This window comes from Hemitrygon akajei, chromosome 15 (genome assembly GCF_048418815.1).
Source record: "Hemitrygon akajei chromosome 15, sHemAka1.3, whole genome shotgun sequence".
Lineage (NCBI taxonomy): Eukaryota > Metazoa > Chordata > Chondrichthyes > Myliobatiformes > Dasyatidae > Hemitrygon > Hemitrygon akajei.
Genome location: NC_133138.1, coordinates 45,055,437 through 45,074,985, shown reverse-complemented (window position 1 = coordinate 45,074,985; position 19,549 = coordinate 45,055,437). Strand labels below are relative to the sequence as shown.

The 19,549-nt window shown below is 38.2% G+C and overlaps 1 protein-coding gene across 1 annotated transcript in view; it reads left to right on the top strand.

Moving 5' to 3' along the window:
• The window catches only part of LOC140739307 (short transient receptor potential channel 7), a 246,136-nt gene extending 227,511 nt beyond the window's left edge, over positions 1-18,625 (top strand). Inside the window, exons 7-12 of the mRNA XM_073067474.1 lie at positions 670-934; positions 6,380-6,575; positions 9,916-10,131; positions 12,332-12,412; positions 14,253-14,328; positions 16,929-18,625. Of these exons, the coding sequence (XP_072923575.1) occupies positions 670-934; positions 6,380-6,575; positions 9,916-10,131; positions 12,332-12,412; positions 14,253-14,328; positions 16,929-17,065 (971 nt within the window). The 3' untranslated portion in view covers positions 17,066-18,625. The remainder of the gene's footprint in view (positions 1-669; positions 935-6,379; positions 6,576-9,915; positions 10,132-12,331; positions 12,413-14,252; positions 14,329-16,928) is intronic.
• Positions 18,626-19,549: the final 924 nt, after the last annotated feature.

The window sequence follows — 19,549 nt, the reverse complement described above, 5'->3', positions numbered from 1 at the left end:
ATTGAGATACCTCCTGTATCTAATAAAGTGGTTAATGATTGTATGTCCCTTAATATCTAAAATAAATTTGATCAGTCTTAGGTATGCTCAGTGTCTGTGGCTCCATGGACCTCTTCAGCAGATAATTCTCCCATTTTCTTCTGTACCCTGCCCTGAATAGCCTACCATTTTTAGACTGAAACCTTGATTCTAGACATTTCAGTGATGGAACTCTGGTCTGTCGAGCACCTTGAAAACTTCGTACATTTCAATAAGTCGCCACTCATTCTTCTTACTCTGGAGATTTTAAGCACAGTCCAGTTAACTTCTCCTTATATAACAAACTCTCCACCCCAGGAATTAATTGATGAACCTTCCTTGAATTCACTCTATTGTAAGTATACCCCTCTTTAGGTAGAGAAGACCAATCATAAACACAATCTTCTAGATACATTTTCCCCAGGGTTCTTTGTAATTGGAGCATGACAGATTTATTAAATTCATTAAAGTGAAAAATAAGTAAAAGCCACACTGTGATGCTATCAGAATTTTAATCTTTCTCACATTAATTCTGAAATTTCTAAACTATATACAAAGAAGCACCTCTTTACTAACTTGTATATTTATTTCTATATCAGCACGGGCAAGTACTTCTCATCAGAAATGTGTTTTCTTCTTCATTTTTCCCAGCTAGGAATAAATGGCTTCCATCTGATCCACAAATCATATCAGAAGGACTTTATGCAATTGCTGTTGTGTTAAGCTTCTCTCGAATTGCTTACATTCTACCAGCAAATGAAAGCTTTGGCCCTCTGCAGATCTCCTTGGGAAGGACTGTAAAAGACATTTTCAAATTCATGGTTATATTCATTATGGTGTTTGTTGCCTTCATGATTGGAATGTTTAATCTTTATTCATACTATTTGGGAGCAAAATATAATCCAGCTTTTACAACGTAAGTAAATGCACATTTTTGCTTCATAATACTGAAATTAAAATCTAATTTCCACAATAGGAACAGATTTCATGTAATGCATTAAATATTTATGACTGATTTCAATCCATTTCATTTTCACTGTGGCAAATATTTCTAAAATGCAAATGAGTTTAAAAAGCTGGGCATTATTGCTTATTATTAATTGCCATTCATAGATTGTATGATCTTTTGAGTGAACAGCACTTATCCACAGCCAGTTTCTCTATACAGATAGCTCCATTTTCTGTAATTTCAGAAAGATTGCGTCCCTATTCATAAAATACCAGCACCACCTTGAAGACAAAAATGTCCACAAAGTGTTTGAGCATATTAATCATTTCCTGTTTGAGGGAAAAAATGAGAATCTATGAGGAATAGAAAATGCCATTCCGTCCATCAAGAAATTCCTCAAAGTAGCTCACTGTGAAAGTAATTCCTAAATTTTCCTTCTCTCAAAGCTAAACTTCTGACAAAACCATGCAAAATTAAATACAATTCCTTTTCTATCAATTGACTCCTTTATTTCATTGCACACTTACAGCAGCTGAAGAGCCATTGTGATTTAGGTATGCAAGAAACACACACAAAATGCAGGAGGAACTCAGCAGGCCAGGCAGCATCTATGGAAAAAAGTACAGTTAACGTTTCAGGCCGAAACCCTTCGGCAGGACCGAACAAAACAAGCTGAAGAGTATATTTAAAAAGTGGGAGAGGGGAGAGAGAAACACAAGGAGATAGGTGAAATCTGAAGGGGGAGGGATGAAGTAAAGAGCTAAGAAGTTGATTGGTGAAAGAGATACAGGGCTGGAGAAGGGGAATCTAATAGAAGAGGACAGAAGTCCATGGAAGAAAGAAAATGGTGGGGGGGGGGTGGGAGCACCAGGGGGAGATGATGGGCAGGCATGGAGATAAGATGAAAGAGGGAAAAGGAGATGGGGAATGTTGAAGGGGGTGGGGGGATGCATTACCAGAAGTTTGGGAAACCTGTGTTCATTCCATCAGGTTGGAGGCTACCCAGACGGAATATATGGTGGTGTCCCTCCAACCTAATTGAATTGACTTTATTTCTTACATCCTTCATATGAGGAGTAAAAATCTTTACATTATGTGCAATTTATAATAAATAGTATGTACACCAGGACAGCCAATATAACATAGAAATACAATTGTATCAGCATGAATTGATCAGTCTGATGGCCTGGTGGAAGAAGCTGTCCAGAGCCTGTCGGGCCTGGCTTTTATGCTGTGGTACCAGTTCCCAGATGGTGGCAGCTGGAACAGTTTGTGGTTGGAGTGACTCGGGTCTCCAATGATCCTTAGGGTCTTTTTTACACACCTGTCTTTGTAAATGTCCTGAATAGTGGGAAGTTCACATCTACAGATGTGCTGGGCTGTTCACACCACTCTCTGCAGAGTCCTGCAATTGAGGACTGCAGCCAGTCTGGATGCTCTCAAATGGGCCCCTGTAGGGGGCCCATACCAAACTTCTTCAACCGTCTGAGGTGAAAGAGGCGCCGTTGTGCCTTTCTCACCACACATCTGGTGTGCACAGACCACATGAGATCCCTGCTGATGTGGAAGCCGAGGAAGTTAAAACTGTTCACCCTCTCAACCCCAGATCCACTGATGTCAAAAGGAGGTTAGCTTGTCTCCATTCCTCCTATAGTCCACAACCAGCTCCTTTGCTTTTGCGACATTGAGGGAGAGGTTGTTTTCTTGACCCCACTGTGTCGGAGAGATGACGACTTCTCTGTAGGCTGCCTCATTATTATTTGAGATTAAGCCTAGCAATGTAGTAACGTCAGCAAATTTAATTAGCAGATTGGAGCTGTGGGTGGCAACACAGTCAGAGAGTAAAGAAGGGGGCTTAGGACACAACTCTGAAGGGCACCTGTGTTGAGGGTCAGAGAGGCAGAGGTGAGGGAGCCCACTCTTACCACCTGCTGGCTATCTGAAGGAAGTCCAGGATCCAGGATGTGGCCTCATCACAACAGAGGAGGCCAAGGATAGAATTATCAGAATGGGAAGTAGAATTAAAATAGGTGGCCACTGGATTTTTCCGGCAGACAGAGGTGCTCAGTGAAGCAGTCTCCCAGTCTCTGTTGGATCTCACCGATATACAGGATGCCACATCAAGAGCACTGGACACAGTATATGACTCCAAAAGACTCACAGATGAAGTGTCACCTCAGCTGGAAGGACATTCTGGGGCCCTGAATGGTGGTGAGGGACAAGATGTAGGGGCAGGTGTAGCACTTGTTCAGCTTGCAAGGATTAAGTGCCAGGAGGGAGATCAGTGGGGAGGGACAAATAGACAGGGGAGTTGCATAAGGAGCGATCCCTGAGGAAAGCAGAAAGTGGGGGAGGGAAAGATGTGCTTGGAGGTGGGCTCCCACTGGAGATGGCAGAAGTTGCAGAGAATTATGTTTTGGACGTGGAGGCTGGTGGGGTGTTAGGTGAAGACAAGAGGAACCCTATCCCTGGTAGGGAGGTGGGAGGATGGGGTGAGAGTAGACATTTGTGAAATGGATGTGGTTGAGGGCGGAGTTGATGATGAAAGGGAAACCCCTTTCTTTGAAGGAGGATATCTCCTTTATTCTGGAATGAATAGCCTCATCCTGAGAGCAGATGTGGTGGAGATGGAGGAATTGAGAAAAGGGTATGGTGTTCTTACAAGTAATGATGGGAGGAGGTATAGTCTAGGTAGCTGTGAGCCCATGGACTTGTAATAGACACCAGTTGATAAGCTGTTGACAGAGACAGAAAGACCAAAAAAGGGGAGGGAGTTGTCGGAAATGGACCAGGTAAATTTGACAGCAGGGTGGAAGCTGGAAGCAAAGTGGATGAAGTCAACAAGTTCAGTATGGATGCAGGAAGTAGCACCAATACAATCATCAATATAGTATAGGAAAAGTGTGGGATGGTCACCAGTGTTGGCTTGGAACATAGACCGTTTCACATGGCAAACAAGCAGGCAGGCATTGCTGGGACTCTTGTGAGTGCCTACGGCTACATCTTTTGTTTGAAGGAAGTGGGAGGAGCCAAAGGAGAAACTATTTTGAGTGAGGACAAGTTCCGCTAGGCGGATGATAGTGGTGGTGGTGAATTGGTTGATGTCTAGAAAGAAACTCAGAGCTTTAAGGCCTTCCTGGTGGGGGATGAAAGTGTATAGGGACTGGACATACATAGTAAAATAAGATGGTGGGAGCCAGGGAACCCTACGCCTCCCCCCCTCACTACGATTCAGGGCCCCAAACAGTCCTTCCAGGTGAGGTGGCACTTCACCTGTGAACCTGTTGAGGTCATATACTGTGTCCAGCGCTGCCGGTGAGACCTGATGTAGATTGGGAGACCGCTTCGCCGAGCACCTACGCTCCACCTGCCACAAAAAGCATGATCTCCCTGTGGCCACCCATTTTAATTCCACTTTCTATTGCCATTCCAATATGTCTGTCCATGGCCTCCTCCAATGTTGTGATGAGGCCACACTTAGGTTGGAAGAACACCACCTTATATTCCATCTGGGTCACCTCCAACCTGATGGCAAGAACATCAATTTCTCGAACTTCTGTAATACACCCCACCCCTACTTCACGATTCCTCATCCCCTTTTCCCCCTCTCATCTCATCAACGTGCACACAGACCAGCTCCCTCTGGTCTCCTCTCCCTTTTCTTTCTTCCATGGCCTTCTGTCCTCTTCTATCAGACTCCACCCCCCTCCCACCCTTCTCCAGCCCTGTATCTCTTTCACCAACCAGCTTACCAGCTCTTTACTTCATTCCTCCCCCTTCAGGTTTCACCTATTGCCTTGTATTTCTCTATCTCTTCCCCCCCCCTCCCAATTTTTAAATCTACTCTTCAGCTTTTTTCTTCAGTACTGCCAAAGGGTTTCAGCACAAAACATTGACCGTACTTTTTTTTCCATAGATGCTGCCTGGCCTGCTGAGTTCCTCCAGCATTTTGTGTGTGTTACTTAGATTTCCAGCATCTGCAGATTTTCACTTGTTTCTGATCTGCACAAGTTTCGATTTTCTCTATGCAGGGCTACCTTGGTCATCTCTGCCTTGTTCATAACTAGATTTTCATTTCGTACTTACCTTTTTTTTAATTTACTGCTTATCAATTCTGCATGTCTATTACTCTGGAAAACTCAAATCTTACTCTCTAATAGTCTGGTTTCCCAGTCTTGTAATCAGAAATTATTAACTTCATTTTCAAAATGTGTCATATTTTCCAGCCTTGTTCCTTATTCATTGAAAAAAAAATTAATTGTGTGTATATTTGTTCATAACTAGTGTCCAAAAACCTGAAAGTTTAATATGATTCTTCTCAGGAATAATTCTGATTACTAAACTTTCAAAGATACATGTTGAAACAGGCATATAGCATTTAAATGTATACTTACCTCTGGTCTGCACGAAGTTTAAAATTATTAATTCTTATGAAAGATTACTGACTCAGCAATAAGAAATCACATTCTTGAAGATGCTCATTTTAACACAGATGGAAGTGAATAAATTTTCCATTATTCACGGGCTACAAATTGGTTAAACCTTCCCTGTTCAATCATTTTAGCAATTGTTCTTTTGTTACGTCAAATAAGATTAGATCATTTAATGCATGTTATCATCTCTAACACAGGCCAAAATTTGATTACAATTTCATACTTCTTCAGAAATGAAATTGACTTTCCTGCTGTATGTATTCTGATCCTTCAACCACAGTGTAACCAGTTGGGGAAGTGCACTGATATGTTTTGCCTGACTCAATTTGTTGAAAGCTGGTAAGCTTATTCCCTTACCAAAACAAAATAAAGTAAGATTCATTAAGTGCAGACAATTGATGATATGGAAGTGTCACAGTGAAAAATCTTGAAATTCAGGAGTTAGTTACATAATCATCTCTACAAAAAAATTCAATTTATCCCTTTGTTTTCTTTTAAACTATATGTAAAATAAATTGGGTCTACTTTGGAATCTAGGTCATACCTCTGACTTCCTACTCCATTTGATGAACAAGGTGCACCCCTACTTTGCCCTGACACCTGCTCAAGGTGTTAAAGGTGTAAATTAATTCATTCCTAGTCTCATGGTCTTCATTAATGCTAAAATCCATGACCAAACACATCCAAGAACTTAGTGGATCAGCACCTTTGAAAGATATCAGTCCCACTTAAATGCTATTGATTGCATTTCTAATATTGAGCCAATATTGAAGAGCTCAATTCAAATCTTCACTAATTCTCATCGATTAAAACAATAAATTTTTACAGTAGCTTAACTCCAATCATTAACATCACTGAATAAGTACCAGTTTTGATTTCCTGTCCAGTTGTGGATTCTATTTGTGTTTTAAATTATGCTTCTAAAGCTGTTCTTCCTGTTTTTCTACCATCTGTTTAATGTTCTTTTCTATTGTTTTAGTGTTGAAGAGAGTTTCAAAACCTTATTCTGGTCAATATTTGGCTTGTCAGAAGTGATATCCGTTGTCCTCAAGTATGATCATAAATTTATTGAGAACATTGGATACATTCTCTATGGAGTATACAATGTTACAATGGTGGTGGTGCTGCTCAATATGCTAATAGCTATGATCAATAGCTCTTATCAAGAAATCGAGGTATGTTTAATGTTTCTCTTTAGAAAATTAATTCCAAGTATGATTATTCAAAATACAAGGTATAAAACGCACCAGATAGTTGGTGTCCATTCAGTATGAAATGTAACTGTAAACATTTAATTACAAAGGAATTGCAGATGGTTGAGGAATCAGCTCAAAATTAAAAACAATGAGAATTCAGAGCAAATCTATTGAAGATGATAAATAGTAGCCACTTTATTATAGTTAAGGAAATTGAGACTCAGTCCAAGAGTGACCAGAGTCAACAAGATTGGCCACACCAACCAAGAATAGTGTAGAAATATAGCAATATAAAACCATAAATGATAAGTTAATTATACCTAGTGGAAATAAGTCCAGGACCAGCCTATTGGCTCAGGGTGTTTGACACTCCAAGGGAGGAGTTGTAAAGTTTGATGGCCACAGGCAGGAATGACTTCCTGTGACACTGTGTTGCATCTCGGTGGAATGAATCTCTGGCTGAACGTACTCCTGTGCCTAACCAGTACATTATGGAGCGGATGGGAGACATTGTCCAAGATGGCATGCAACTTGGACAGCATCCTCTTTTCAGACACCACCGTCAGAGTCCAGTTTGACCCCCACATCACTGGCCTTACGAATGAGTTTGTTGATTCTGTTGGTGTCTGCTACCCTCAGCCTGCTGCCCCACCACACAACAGCAAACATGATAGCACTGGCCACTACAGACTCATAGAACATCCTCAGCATTGTCCGGCAGATGTTAAAGGACCTCAGTCTCCTCAGGAAATAGAGATGGCTCTCACCCTTCTTGTAGACAGCCTCAGTGTTCTTTGACCAGTCCAGTTTATTGTCAATTCGTATCCCCAGGTATTTGTATTAGTCTCAGTTGGTTAAATAAATGTTCATTGATCCAGATTTGGATTTCCCATCTTTGCTTGCCAGTCTACAATCAGTGTCACTCATCACACCCAGAGCTGCTAGATGTTCTAAGAGCAATGTTTGTCCTGATGCAGCAGCGGGGAAATATTGAGCTTCCACACCGTTGCCCCCTCCCCCCCCCCCCCCATTATCAGAAAAGGAGGATGGAAATTAGAACAAAAGTCTGGCAACCAGAAAGGTAATTAAGCCCAACAAATCCATGCCTTTTAGTTAACTATCTCCTTTAGCTAATCACTGTCATCTACACTCTAATCATAGCTTTTTCTGTTTAGATATCATATTGTTTCTTTATTAAAAATGTTTAAGGCTCCTAACCTCTCTATAATGAGCCTTTGGCTGAATCAACTTAATTAAATTTATTTATTCTTCATATAACAGGAGAATTCAAGTTCAATTTACTGCATGTCAATTCAAGTTAATATAGATAGATAGATAGATAGATAGATAGATACTTTATTCATCCCCATGGGGAAATTCAACTTTTTTCCAATGTCCCATACACTTCTTGTAGCAAAACTAATTACATACAATACTTAACTCAGTAAAAAAATATGATATGCATCTAAATCACTATCTCAAAAAGCATTAATAATAGCTTTTAAAAAGTTCTTAAGTCCTGGCGGTAGAATTGTAAAGCCTAATGGCATTGGGGAGTATTGACCTCTTCATCCTGTCTGAGGAGCATTGCATCGATAGTAACCTGTCGCTGAAACTGCTTCTCTGTCTCTGGATGGTGCTATGTAGAGGATGTTCAGAGTTTTCCATAATTGACCGTAGCCTACTCAGCACCCTTCGCTCAGCTACCGATGTTAAACTCTCCAGTACTTTGCCCACGACAGAGCCCGCCTTCCTTACCAGCTTATTAAGACGTGAGGCGTCCCTCTTCTTAATGCTTCCTCCTCAACACGCCACCACAAAGAAGAGGGCGCTCTCCACAACTGACCTATAGAACATCTTCAGCATCTCACTACAGACATTGAATGACGCCAACCTTCTTAGGAAGTACAGTGGACTCTGTGCCTTCCTGCACAAGGCATCTGTGTTGGCAGTCCAGTCTAGCTTCTCGTCTAACTGTACTCCCAGATACTTGTAGGTCTTAACCTGCTCCACACATTCTCCATTAATGATCACTGGCTCCATATGAGGCCTAGATCTCCTAAAGTCCACCACCATCTCCTTGGTCTTGGTGATATTGAGACGCAGGTAGTTTGAGTTGCACCATATCACAAAGTCCTGTATCAGTTTCCTATACTCCTCCTCCTGTCCATTCCTGACACACCCCACATATATGTCACATGTAAGAATTAAATGTATGTATATGATACAACTGTTGCATTTAGTAATCTGAAACTAGTGGAATGTAATTGCAGCTGAAGTTTCACTCAAGTTTGATAGATCATATAGCAATGACAGTCATCCTGTCTGTACATTGGTACACCACCTAGCTCTACCTCACAAAGCACTGATTTAGTATAATGCTTAGTCCTGACGCCCAAGCATTCAGCTGGTGTGAACCCCTGCGCTTCCTAGTACTGTGCTGGGAACCTGGTGTTAATCTCTACCTTCCCTTAGTCCTCCATCAGCATAAATCACCCAGTGTGGAGAGGGATCTTGCTGTCAGCAACGTTAACAGCCATCTCTTCCTCCTTTGGTTTGCCTGCATAGACCTTCCTAGCCCTGAGATTTCTCTCTGGTAACAAGCCAGTAACCACTATTGAACATGTTTCTATAGAGAGAGACACCAAGTTGTGGAGAGCTTGTGCAGCCTAAAAACAATCCAGATTGTGTAGTGGAGTGGTACAACACTGAGCACTACCTTACAAAGTACTGATTTATCATATTGTTGCCTAACCGTTCTCTTTTAAATTTGGTTTTTAGTGCTATTATACATAGCTGGAATTATTTCATAATCCTAATTCATACATTAGTCAGTAAATTAAAACAAAAAACCCCAAGACATTGTTTTGTCATTAAATACATGAAATGGGACAGACAGATGAATTAAAGGAGCTGTTTATTACATGCAGTGATTATTGCAACTGAACTCAGAGCTTACCTTCTTATGGTGAAGTTGTGTTATCATATGCAAAATCACTAAGGGGTGAAAAAGATCAATTCCCTTTTAGAGCGATCAATACACAGGACAATTAGTTAGGTCAGTGGTTGAAGGGGAGGGAATTTAAGAAATAACCCACTGGCTGAACACTCGGTACATTGGAAAGGCACCTGGATGAGTAGTTGAAAAACTTTAAGCTACCAGACTCCTGATCAAGGGTTGGGAAGTGGGTAAATCTAGACAGGTCTACTTGGCCAGCATGAATTAAAATGTGCCATAAAGCTCTATGAAGAAGTGATTTTTTTTTAAAGCAATGTTGATGTATCATCTACATGAAGTAAAATCTTTTTATTCATACAGGAGGATGCAGATGTTGAGTGGAAATTTGCTCGAGCTAAGCTCTGGCTATCATACTTTGATGAAGGGAGAACTCTGCCTGCTCCATTTAACCTTGTGCCAAGCCCAAAGTCAGTTTACTACTTTATATTCAAAATTAAAATCTGCCTTATTCACTTGTGCAAATCCAAGGTGCAAAAATCTGAAGCTGACCTTGAAATGGGTATGCTGAATTCTAAGGTAAGTTACTAAATTGAATTTTCTAAGCTGTGGCCTTATCACAATTTTAAATAGTTACAAAAGTAGTCTAAAATATTTCAATTCTAAATCTATTTCCAGTTTTCTCTTCTAATTAAATAAAATCCATTATTTTTCCTTGTCATTCTACTAAGGAAATGTTAATTATTTCACATCCAAACATTGTTCTTGTTTAAATAAGCCAACTTAGTTTTGGTACATCTCAAGGATGTCTCTCTCATACAAGATATAATTTTTTTTAATTTTTCCTTTTTGAATTAATATTTCTATTTAACTAGATTTTGGCATCAACATTGTTTGACCCAGCTTTTCTCGTAAATAAGCCTTTAATTGAAAATAACAGAAAAGAGTATTATTTGATATTTTATATTTATTTTTTAATTGATCAAATGACATCAATATACCTCCTTCAAAACAATCCCCTATATATTTAATCCCCTTTTGGAACCAATTATGTAAAAGTTTATTATCCATTGTAAAAGGAATAAGCCTATTTTGAATTAAAGTACTTTTTGCTAATAAAGATTTCCTTATCTCATCGTCCATATTTACCTTATTCCATAAATCAATCAAGTGTCTTAATATAGGAGATTCTTTTTTTTCCCTTATCCATTTGGATTCCCATTTATATATAAAATCTTCTTGTATGTATAATTTGATTCAAAAACAGACAATTAAATCAGGAATTCATAAATCAAGACAAAAATGGGAATCTGATTTGAATGTTAAAATTGATGGAAAAAACTGGTCAAGATTATGTTCTGATAGTATGAGAAATACAATAAATGTTCGACTTAGATTAATACAATATAATTTTTTACATCAATTATATATAACACCACAGAAAATAAATAGATTAAATTCAAATATGTCTGACCAATGTTTTTGATGTAATCAAGAAATTGGTACTTTTTTACATTCTACTTGGTCTTGTTTTAAAATTCAACCATTTTGGATAAATTTAAGACTTTTATTGGAACAAATTACTGGAGTACAACTCCCACATAGTCAGTATTATTTTTATTAGGAGACATTGAAGGGACAATACCGAAACTTAAATTGAATAAGTATCAGAAAAAATTTATAAAAATTGCATTGGCAGTAGCCAAAAAAGTTATCGCAGTTACTTGGAAGTCTGATTTATATTTAACTATGGATCATTGGAATAATGAAATACATAGTTGTATTCCACTTGAAAAAATTACATACAATTTAAGAAATGAATGATATATTTTTGAAAATTTCGCTCCCATACTTACAAAAGATAGGATTAAATACATAGGTCCTTTGAAGATAAAATTATAAAGTAATTGGGGAAAGTAAAAATAAATATTTGAATTATTTTGAACTCCATGGAGTATGTGGGGATCCTCCGATATCCAGGCAATCTCTCTCTCTTTTTTTTTCTTTCTTTAGATAAGGGTTAAGGGGGGGAGGGTCAATATTATTTTTCTTACTATTTTATTATCACATTTCTTTGTAATTTTCTAAAATTTAATAAATAAATATATTTTTTTTAAAAGGATGTCTCTTTCACTCAATAAACGGCATCCTGATGTATGTATCTTTTGGGTTGAGTGAAGTGCCAATGAGATGGCATTTCTGTTGCTCCAGTAGGTACACTGGAGCAGATCTAAGTCACTTGTCAGGCAAGACTTAATTTTTCATCATCAACCTTTGAAAACATTTCATCACTGTGGATACAAGTGCTACTGGGCAATAAATCATTGAGACAGGTCACCATAATCTTCTTGGCCACTGGTATAATTGAAACCTGCTTGAAGCTGGTGGGTATCACACACTGCTAAAGAGAGAGATTAAAGATCTGTACAGGTCTTTAGCTCTTGGCCAGATTACCCCATTTGGGCCAAAAGCTTTTTGTGGGTTCACCCTCCTGAAGGCTGCTAGCACAGCAGCTTCAGAAATGGAAATCATAGTATCATCAGGTGATGTACAAGTTTGTAATGGTACCTCAAAGATTCAAGAACAGCTTCTTGACTTCCATCAGATATCTGAATGGTCCCTGAACCCATGAATACTTTTTTTTGCAGTTTATTTATTTTGTAGTATATAGTAATTTTGTCTTGCACAAAACTGGTACAAAACAACAAATTTCATGTTATACAAATCAGTGATAATAAACCAGATTCTGATGATAAATCAACATTTAATTGTATTCTAGCCAGGTCAGCATTATCAATCCAATCCTGGACACGGAGGAGGAGGTCTGAAAAAGCCCATTAGCAATCCAACAAGATATCAGGTTAGTTAATTCTGAAAATTCTCCGATAGTATTACATTGCTTATTTTCCTCCAGAGGGAGACATTCAATTGTATGAAATCCAACCTAATCTGCAAGATACAAAACTGCCAGATACAAAGAATGAATCATGCTGCAGTAATTAAACAGAGCTAATGCATAGTCAATGCAAACAAATAAATTACAATATAATAATCTTGAATATTTCCATAATCAGTTTATTCTGATGTTTTTAAAGAAAGATGCTCACCATTATTTAATACCATATTACATTCATTACCCATTATCTCAAAGTGCTTCATAAACATTTAATTACCTTTGAAGGATGGTGCTTTTACAAATAATTCCCAGAGAAAAGTAATGAATAACTGGTTAATTTCTTTTGCATAATCATGAAAAATACTGGCTGTGGGAATGGAAGGACAATCTTCTTATAGGATGAAGAAGCTGCTGGAGGAACTCAGCAGGTTGAGCTGCATCTATCGGGTGGGGTGGGGGGAGGAAGAATGGTCAGTGTCATGATCTGAAATATCTCTATAGCAATAATGGTAAAATGAAAGCAAATTATGTAACTGAATACACCCATGGACTAATTATCCTTAGGCCTGTTTCTCCCTAAGATGCAATATATTCTCCATTAAGTTAATTAAGTGAATGATTCTGGTGTATGTTACTCATTGTGGTGAGGCTATCATTGCTGGGAAATGGAAAATATTTCTCTCTCATTTTGACTGCTGTGTTCAGTAAATTAAAAAAAGAACACTCAAATCTGATCCAAAAGGCAGTCCCCTCCAGCTTTCATCATCTTTGCCTAAATTCAAAAGATTACATCACAGAGAGTCCTAAGGATCGCAGCCCAAAACATCAACTCCTTATTCCTTTCCATAAATGCTGTCTGACCTGCTGAGTTCCTCCAGCATTTTGAGTGTTTCATTAAAGAAACGTTCCATCTTTTAAAATGTCATTGCACTTCAAAAAAATCTTGAGTATTTTTTTTAATGGATCCAAGACTGAGATATATTTTCCAACTGCATTTAGCATGAAACCTTACAGTTGACCTGAAAACATTTACATACCAGCTGGTTCATTTCAAACTTGTTGCTCAAGGAAAAATCTGACTTCCGTTATCAGACTGGATTCAGTATGTTGCTTTTAACTTTATGTAAAGCCTCGCTATTGAGTGATATGTTACTTTGCTGACAGAATCGTATTTGAGGATTTGAATAAATATTTTCATCTAAAGTATTCCAGCATGCAAATATTCAGCTTTGAATTGCAGATAATGAATGTAGATGAGTGTTATAAACACAAGAGATTCTGCTGTATATTCAGAGCAACACAAACAATGCTAGAAGAACTCAGGTCAGGCAGCTTCTATGAAAATTGATACACAGACCTTTCGGGCCAAAGCACCTCATCAGCACAGGAAAGATAGGAGGATGATGCCAGAATAAGATGATGGGGGAAGAGGAGGAAGAGGACGACACGCGAGGAGGTAATAGGTGTGAGTCTAGGTGAGCACGTGGTCGAAGAGTCTGAGGACAGCAGAGGGGGAGCAGTGCCAGAGTTTCACTGAACTCCCAAAAAGATGATTTAAACTTCAAGGTAGGCATACCATGAAGAGACTTAGAGTAGCAAATCATAAGTACAAGATATTCTGCAGATGCTGGAAATCTAGACTCTTGCCTCGAGTTATAACTCACTATTCATCAAAAGTACTGCATCTTGATAAGAGTATGCCAAAATGTCTCAAATATTCAGATCTGTGGATGTATACCAATTCTTTATAGGAAGTAGAACTGTATTGTGTAATAAATTAACTATTTTTTTTAACATTTTACAGAGAATTATGAAACGGTTAATAAAGCGATATGTACTGAAAGCACAGGTTGACAGAGAAAATGATGAAGTTAATGAAGGCAAGTAGTTTTCAACTCTGGTGTAGTGTTTAACCAATGGACTAGAGTTTGGATGTTTTGATAATCGAGCTGAAGACAAGTTTAAACACTTAACAATGAAATTTAAAACTAAGTAAACTCAGCAGTACGGGCTGTGTAACCAGTGGATTGTTCACTATTGCTACAATGGTAACCGATGAATTACTGTCCTTACGAAATCTGGTCTACATGGCCCTGGATGCAGACTGTGCACCCCATTCAATCGGTGATGGACAATGAATGCTGCCCTTGCCACTGAAGCTCACATCCACGTTACTTTTTTAAAAAATAATGTCATGCTTTAGAGTAGCTGTAGAACTGAGTGTCTCTGTTTTATTTGCACAAAAGTGTATATAGAAAATTTATAATTAATAAATGAAGTATGCATTGGAGCATATAGGCCCTCTATATATCAGGATGGATGTGCAGGTGCTAATCATTTGTAATGTTTCAAAAAAAAAAGTTGGCAAAGCAGTCAAGGGTCAAACAATTATCCTATAGACAAGAGCTTGAAATAAAAATAGTAAACTGAATTTTATCCATTGTCTTCTTCTAGGGGTAGTTATGAGAAAAAGATGAGCCTAGCAAGCTATCACTGTAATCCAGACAGGTGCACATTTGTGATTCTCCTTAAGCCTAGGTTCACTAGGCCCATCAAATCTAAAGCAATCCAGCCAATCCTATTCACTCTGCAGCTCTGGACATCAAATTTCTTCAAATCTGGGTTCAGTATCTTTTTAATGTCCTGATTGACATTGTTTACATCATTATCGCCGTCAGTGAATTTTGGATTTTAGTTTTTTCTAAATAGGTTTAACATATGGTATTACATCACATATACATACTCCACATAAATATCTTATCTGCTCCCTTCAACTTTTTCTGCTGCGTAACCACACAGGAATATTCATGTTCCAGTCAGTTAACAAAGCAGAGGCTCATGGAACAGAAGGGTAACGACTTGTATTAGTTAAAGATTGACAACAGCAAATAAATATAAATGGTTATTTTTTTCCTGATTATAAAATGGCAATTGACATTGTTCCCAAATGGACAGTGTTAAAGATCACAGCTTTCTTCACTATAGGAGTTGATTACAATGTAAAATTTCAAAATTTGCCATCGATTCCAAACAGTGATACCAATTAACCACAACAAGGCACAGACTCTCAGAATAGGCAGAAAGCTAGCCACTGAAATTTTAATGTTGTTAGAGAGATGCTAAATGGCAATATAGACTTAATGCCATTGTTTTGGAGAGTATGCAGAAACAGAGGAATCTGCATTATGCACAAATTACCTAAGATGGAAGGACATAGAGAGTATAGCTAGCCAAGTGCATGGTATTTTGTGCTTCGTAAGTGAGAATAGAAGAGCAGAAAAGCTATCTCAAACGTTTATAAAGCTCTCCTAAGATCACAGCCTGAATCTGATATTCATTTCCAGTTTCTACACTTCAGAAAGATTGAGATATGTCCTTGAGTGAAGCTGAGGAAATTTACCAAAACAGTGTAGTGAGAGAGATTTAGCAACCAGGTTGAAATGCAGGGAGGTTTGAGTGGGCTTTAAACAATTATGTACAAGATGGGAGAAAATATGTTCCAAATAACTGACTAGGATATACAAGTTTAAGGCATTCTGTAAAGGAGGATGAGAGGGAGATCATGGAAAGACGGCCACAGATATACAGCAAGACATTGGCATTAAACGGACTGCACGGAGAGCTAACACCGACTCAGTGGGATAAATGATTTATTTCTGTGCATAATGGCTTAATTATCTTGCTAATCATAGTCATAGAGCACTACAGCACAGAAACAGGTCCTTCAGCCCATCTAGGCAATACTGAACTATTATTCTGCCTAGTCTTATCAACCCACACCCAGACCACAGCCCTCCATACCCCTCTCATCCATGTACTTATCAAAACTTCTCTTAAATGTTGAAATTGAACCCACATTCAACTCATCACCCTTTCAGTAAAAATGTTCCTGCTTTAAGTTCTCCTTTCATTTCATTCTTAACCCATGACCTCTAGTTCTAGTCTCACTGAACTTCAGTAGAAAAAGCCTGAACTTACACTCATTATTTTTACATAAATCTCCAAACCTGCCTTCCTTCTCCTATGCTCCAGGGAATAAAGTCCAAACCTAGTCAATCTTTCCCTCTAACTCAGGTCCTCAAATCTCAGCAACATCCTTGTAAATCTTCTCTGTACTCTTTCAATCTTATTATCTTTCCTGCCAGTAGGTGACCAGTACTGAATACAATACTCCAAATTAGGCCTCAACAATGTCAACTTAGCATCCCAACTCCTGTATTCAGTACTTTGATTTATGAAGGTCAATGTGCCAAAATCTTTCTTTCCAACCTATCTACCTGTTACACAACTTTCCAGATTCCTCTGTTCTACTGCACACTTCCTGTTAGGGACAAATAGCAAGCCCTGTCCTTTCACTATTCACTAAGAAAATTGCAGAGGTGTCTTTAAGTTTTACAAGTTATAATTTAAGTGCTTGATATTCATTTTTATATACCTATATTTTCAGAACCAGCAACCTAATGTTACCTTTCTATTTCAGGAGAACTTAAGGAGATCAAACAGGACATTTCTAGTCTTCGCTATGAACTCCTGGAGGAAAAGTCACAAGCAACAGGGGAGTTAGCACATCTCATTCAGCAACTCAGTGATAAATTTGGCAAAAACTTCAAAAAATAATTGAAATCAGTTTTAATGTACCTTAACAGAAATCAACCTTTTGGCAAAAAATGTTTGAGACAAGGTAACAAGTGAATTAATTTATACAATAGTATTTAAAACCAGTCTATTTAGCTGTGCACAATTAGATTGCCTTTTACAATAAGGCAATGAAGAGGGGAAGAATGAAAACAGACTGAAATCCAACAAGGAGGAACAAGACTGAATCCACACTAAATGGAATGTGCATTGGTGGAGCATGCAGCAGCCTCCAGTAATCATCTGCAGGAAGTATCTACTCAGCAACTGAAGCCGGTCTCATGCTTGGAGATGTATCCATTATTGGAAAACAATGCACAAGTTGGATGATAAAATCACAGCATTTTATTTTAAGAAATGTGTCCCTTATGGGTTAGGGTTAACTGACAACTGGCCGTGGCAGTGGATCAATTACTTTTCTTGCTACTGAGGATTCTGTCAATCCTGATTTGAACTATGATGAAAATACAAATAAATGTGAAAAGTCTAATTAAAAACATACAACCATGTTTACATAACTTCCTCTGTGGATTACAACCTGGAAGTTAAAATCTTTCATCTAACCTTCGACAACAAAATAAGTAGCAGAACCCAAGCCATGAGGTCAGTCTATCCGATAGCTGGCACTTTATTCCTGGTTATTTTGTTCAGTTTTGTATTTTGCAAACATTTAACAGTCACTCTCTGCCCTTTATTATCTACTTCTGATTTCCATAATTAAATCACAAATAAGAGAAAATCTGCAGATGCTGGAAATCCAAGCAACACACACAAAATGCTGCAGGAGCTCAGCAGGCCAGGCAGCATCTATGGAAAAAAGTACTTCTCCTCCCACCCCCTAGATGCTGCCCGGCCTGCTGAATTCCTCCAGCATTTTGTGTGTGTCGCTCCATAATTACCGGTAAGTGTTTGATTCATCTGGATTTGAAAGTCACACACAGCTTCACTTTGTTCATCTGAAGCTGTTTAATTCTGAATTCAAGTTCTCTAAGAACATTACTTTCAGAAGACAAAAGTTAATACTCAAAAGCATTAAGATCTAGATTGATTTTCTTCCAACTTGGACTTGTAGAGAGGCAGCATGGAAATGGGCCCTTTGGCCCATGAATGTCTGCCAATTATTAATACCCATTTACACCAAACCTACAGTAATCTCATTCCGCCTCCATCTAGATTCTATCATTCAACTACACACTAGGGGCAGTTTGCAGTGGCCAATTAATCTACTAACCTATTCATGTTTTGGAAGTGGGAGGAAGCTGGAGCCTCAGGCTGAAACCCACGCAGCCACTAGGAAGATGTACAACTCCACAGGGACAACACCCGAGGTCAGGATTGAACCTGGGACTCTGGTGCTGTGAGGCAACAGCTCTATTAGCTGTGCCATTGTGCCAACTTTTACAGTTGTTTCAACTTTGTTGTTCAAATCACTAGCACAGTTTAAATAATATCGTTTGAGTATATCAATATTTAACTGCTCATGTTGAAAGTCTCTTATATATATTGTATTGTTTTTAATCAAATAAAAGTAGCCTTTGGAGTGATTTTTTAACCCAGTCATTGACTATTTCAAGTGATGAGTATGTGAAGGCAGTGAAATCCTGAAGATAATTGTAGGTCTTTAGTTTGAAGCAGAATATGTTACAAGAATGTACACTTACCTTCATAAACCAAGAAAGGTACACTTCCTCAATACTGTATTACTTTTACACAATTCAAGCAGAGGTCTAATCCACAAAGTAAATTAGAAGTCAGGACAGTTATATTCAACGTCACAAAATACAGTCAATTCGTTAATTGGGACACATCAGAACCAGTACATTTTGGCCCAGTTAAGCAGATGCAACAATTAGCTGAAGCTTCATAGAAACACAGTAGATTCCAATTGATTGGGCTATCAGTTAATATAGACAGCTGATTACTTGGGACAAAGAATAAAAACTAATCGAAAAATACCCAGGATTCCCTTTATTTATTTGAGACACTATATTGTAATTGGGACAGGGGACTGTTGTCAACAGTTTCTAACTATAGTCTCTAACAGTACACCATGATTAAAACAAATAGTTTTAAAGTAATGCCACTGGCATGTGTTTTGTGTTCAAATGCAGTGATTTTTCTCACTGATAGTTGGCAAGAAATAAGCAGCAAGACAATTCAGAACTAATTTGTTCAGTTAAATACATAATTTGTTACTCATTTAAATGGTAGTTTGTCATTTTTAAATTTCTTTTTAACTATTTCTATGAAAGTTCAGCCAACTTGGGCCAAAAATGTATTGGTCCCCATGTGTCCCAATTAACAGGAATCCACTGTAGTTAAAAAGGTACAAAAAAGACAAACTATTGTTTAACTGAGTAACAAATTATGTATTAGAACACTACCAATACTACTACAGTACTATAAAACTTAATTTCTAGTTATCAAAGGAATTTCGTGTACACTGCAGTGTTCTTTTGATTGATT